Source organism: Diceros bicornis, chromosome 3 (genome assembly GCF_020826845.1).
Source record: "Diceros bicornis minor isolate mBicDic1 chromosome 3, mDicBic1.mat.cur, whole genome shotgun sequence".
Classification (NCBI taxonomy): domain Eukaryota; kingdom Metazoa; phylum Chordata; class Mammalia; order Perissodactyla; family Rhinocerotidae; genus Diceros; species Diceros bicornis.
Window position 1 is genome coordinate 9397874 of NC_080742.1, and position 2374 is coordinate 9400247.

General features: G+C 49.6%; 1 gene segment (V, D, J or C); it reads left to right on the plus strand.

Annotated features, from left to right (window-relative positions):
* Nucleotides 1-937: 937 nt before the first annotated feature.
* Nucleotides 938-1827, plus strand: LOC131422784 (T cell receptor gamma variable 8-like). The segment is given in 2 exon segments: nt 938-1202; nt 1316-1827. Coding segments are annotated over 2 exon segments (555 nt in total).
* The last annotated feature ends 547 nt before the right edge of the window (nt 1828-2374 follow it).

Here is a 2374-nt window from a genome sequence, read left to right on the forward strand (position 1 = left end):
TTCCCAGCTGTCTGTTAGGACAGGAGAAGAGGAGTCACCTGAAAGACGCCAAAACAATGATGGGGAGGGGCTGTGTCTACATTCTACTGTGAATACTGTAAACATGTACCCAAGTCCATTTATAAAAGTGGGGGGTGAGAATCTGTGCACCACTTCAATTCTCCCCTGATTTCACTATTCTTGTCTGATCACCTGTATACCCATCTGTGAATCCAAGTAAATCGCAGATATGGGTACATTTCCTGAGGGGAGGGCTGCCTAATAAAACACAGGATGCTCAAGTAAATCTGTTTTGCAGATAAAAAACAAATAAATTTTTAGTTCAGATGTGGCCCCGATATTGCCTAGATCACTGCAGTTTTTTTACTTTTTACTAATCTTGGCAACACTATGTGAGTTGGCCTTTTTACTTGAGGATGAACAGAAATTCTCTATCAGATTGGTTTGCTGCCCCGCCACGCACACACACACATGCACACACACACACACACAGACACACACGCACACACACATTCATTTGACTTTGAGGAGAGACAAATGTAGACCAACATAACTGAGCCTAATTTCTTTTACTAAAGCAGGTTCAGTGCTTATCAGCTTTGCTGTTGGTGCCTCCAGGTTGACTTACAGACCTGGAAAGGAAGGGGGTTCGGGGCGAGAATAAAGACGCTACATCGCAGGAGAAGCCCTCGGCAGCAGCGTGAACATGGAAACCCTGAGTGGCAGGGCAGTTCCCCGACTCAGGACTGCTCCCTGCACTAGGGGACAGGCCAGCTTCATCCGTGCTTCTCCTGCCCACCCCGTGGGCTCCAGACTGTCCCTCCCTCTGTCCTGGGCTCTCAGGGCCCCTGGCCTCTCCTCTTCTGGAGAGGGCCTGCTCTCAGCCTGCCACAGGAGGGCTCTCAAGAAATGGGTGGGCAGAGAGGCAGGGCTCCTCCCCCGTCCTCCCCCAGCACCGCCCCCTCTGGGTGATCAGCCTGGTGGTCTTCTAGGAGAGCCCCTCAGTCACTGCCCTGCCTGGGACGCTGTCCAGAAGCAGCTCTAACTCCCTGCCTCGTGTCCTGGGCTCACTGTCTTCTGAGCGGGACTGGAGTTCTGAGAGGGTGCTCCGCTCCTCCTGTCATCTCTCCCTTTCCTTCTGAGGCCCAAGGAGGAAGGCATGCTGCGGGCTCTAGCCCTCCTTCTAGCTTTCCTGGCTCCTGGTGAGTGTGCTGCCTAGATGCTCACGGGATTTTTCTTTTACTGGCAATGGGAGGCCATACTAAGGAATTAACTGTTACCTCTTGCTCACTACATTTTGTTCTTCCCATTGCAGCCACTCAGGCATCTTCCAACTTGGAAGGGATACGGATGTCAGTCACCAGACAGGCTGGGTCATCTGTCGTAATGATTTGTGATATTCAACAAAGCAATGACTACGTCCACTGGTACCGGTACCAGGAGGGGATGGCCCCACAACGCCTTCTCTACTACCAGTTCTCCAGCTCAAAGATTGTGGTGGATTCTGGAGTCAGTTCACAGAAATACCATGCTTATGAAAGCACAGGGAAGACCTGTGAATTTTTAATCAAAATTCTGGAAGAAAGTGATTCTGGTGTGTATTACTGTGCTGCCTGGGAGAGACACAGTGATTCAGACCTCCCCTACACTGCACTGAAAATTTTGCTTGTGGCTGCCAAGAGCAGCCTTGGCACACATGATAGACCAGCCCCTGCCTCCCTTCCTGCCCTGACTTCACTGTGCTCTGAACAAAGAGAGACCCTGAGCTCCATGCCCAACCCCCACCCTTATATCCCACTGGCCTGTCCCCTCCCCCATGAGCCATAGCCGGTTCCTAAAGACCCATGTCCCATCTCCAAGCCTTAGGCAGGCAATCTGGCAGACGGCATATTCTTTCAGTTCTCCTAGGAGCTGTTGGAGTCCATTCAATCTGCTTCCTGGGACAGACAAGGTCACCTAGAGTTAATGTGTTTGGAGAGACATTTAGGAGAGCAATATGGGAAGGTTAGGGGGACTGAATCACTTATCCAATCATTACCCAGAGAAAATGGCTGGGAAAGGAGATCCTGCATTACTCAGGGTAATTAGAAAGGATGGAATGAAAACTTTGGACTTCATAAAGACCTCAAGCTGGTATCAGATTTATCTTTTAGACAAACTGTTATTTCCCTCACCATAACCAACCTTGGCACTGTTGATACAGTGAAAGTGTAGGAATAAAGTAAGTGTTGTAGATAAGGCCAAACGTTGTATTCTACTCACACCTTCTTTTGAAGTTCAGTCACAGCCAAAACTGTTCTGTTTTAACCAAGTAAAGCCAAAGCTCCTGTCCACCCCTCCTCCTAATCTGGAAACAGCCAAGTCTGAAACTGGA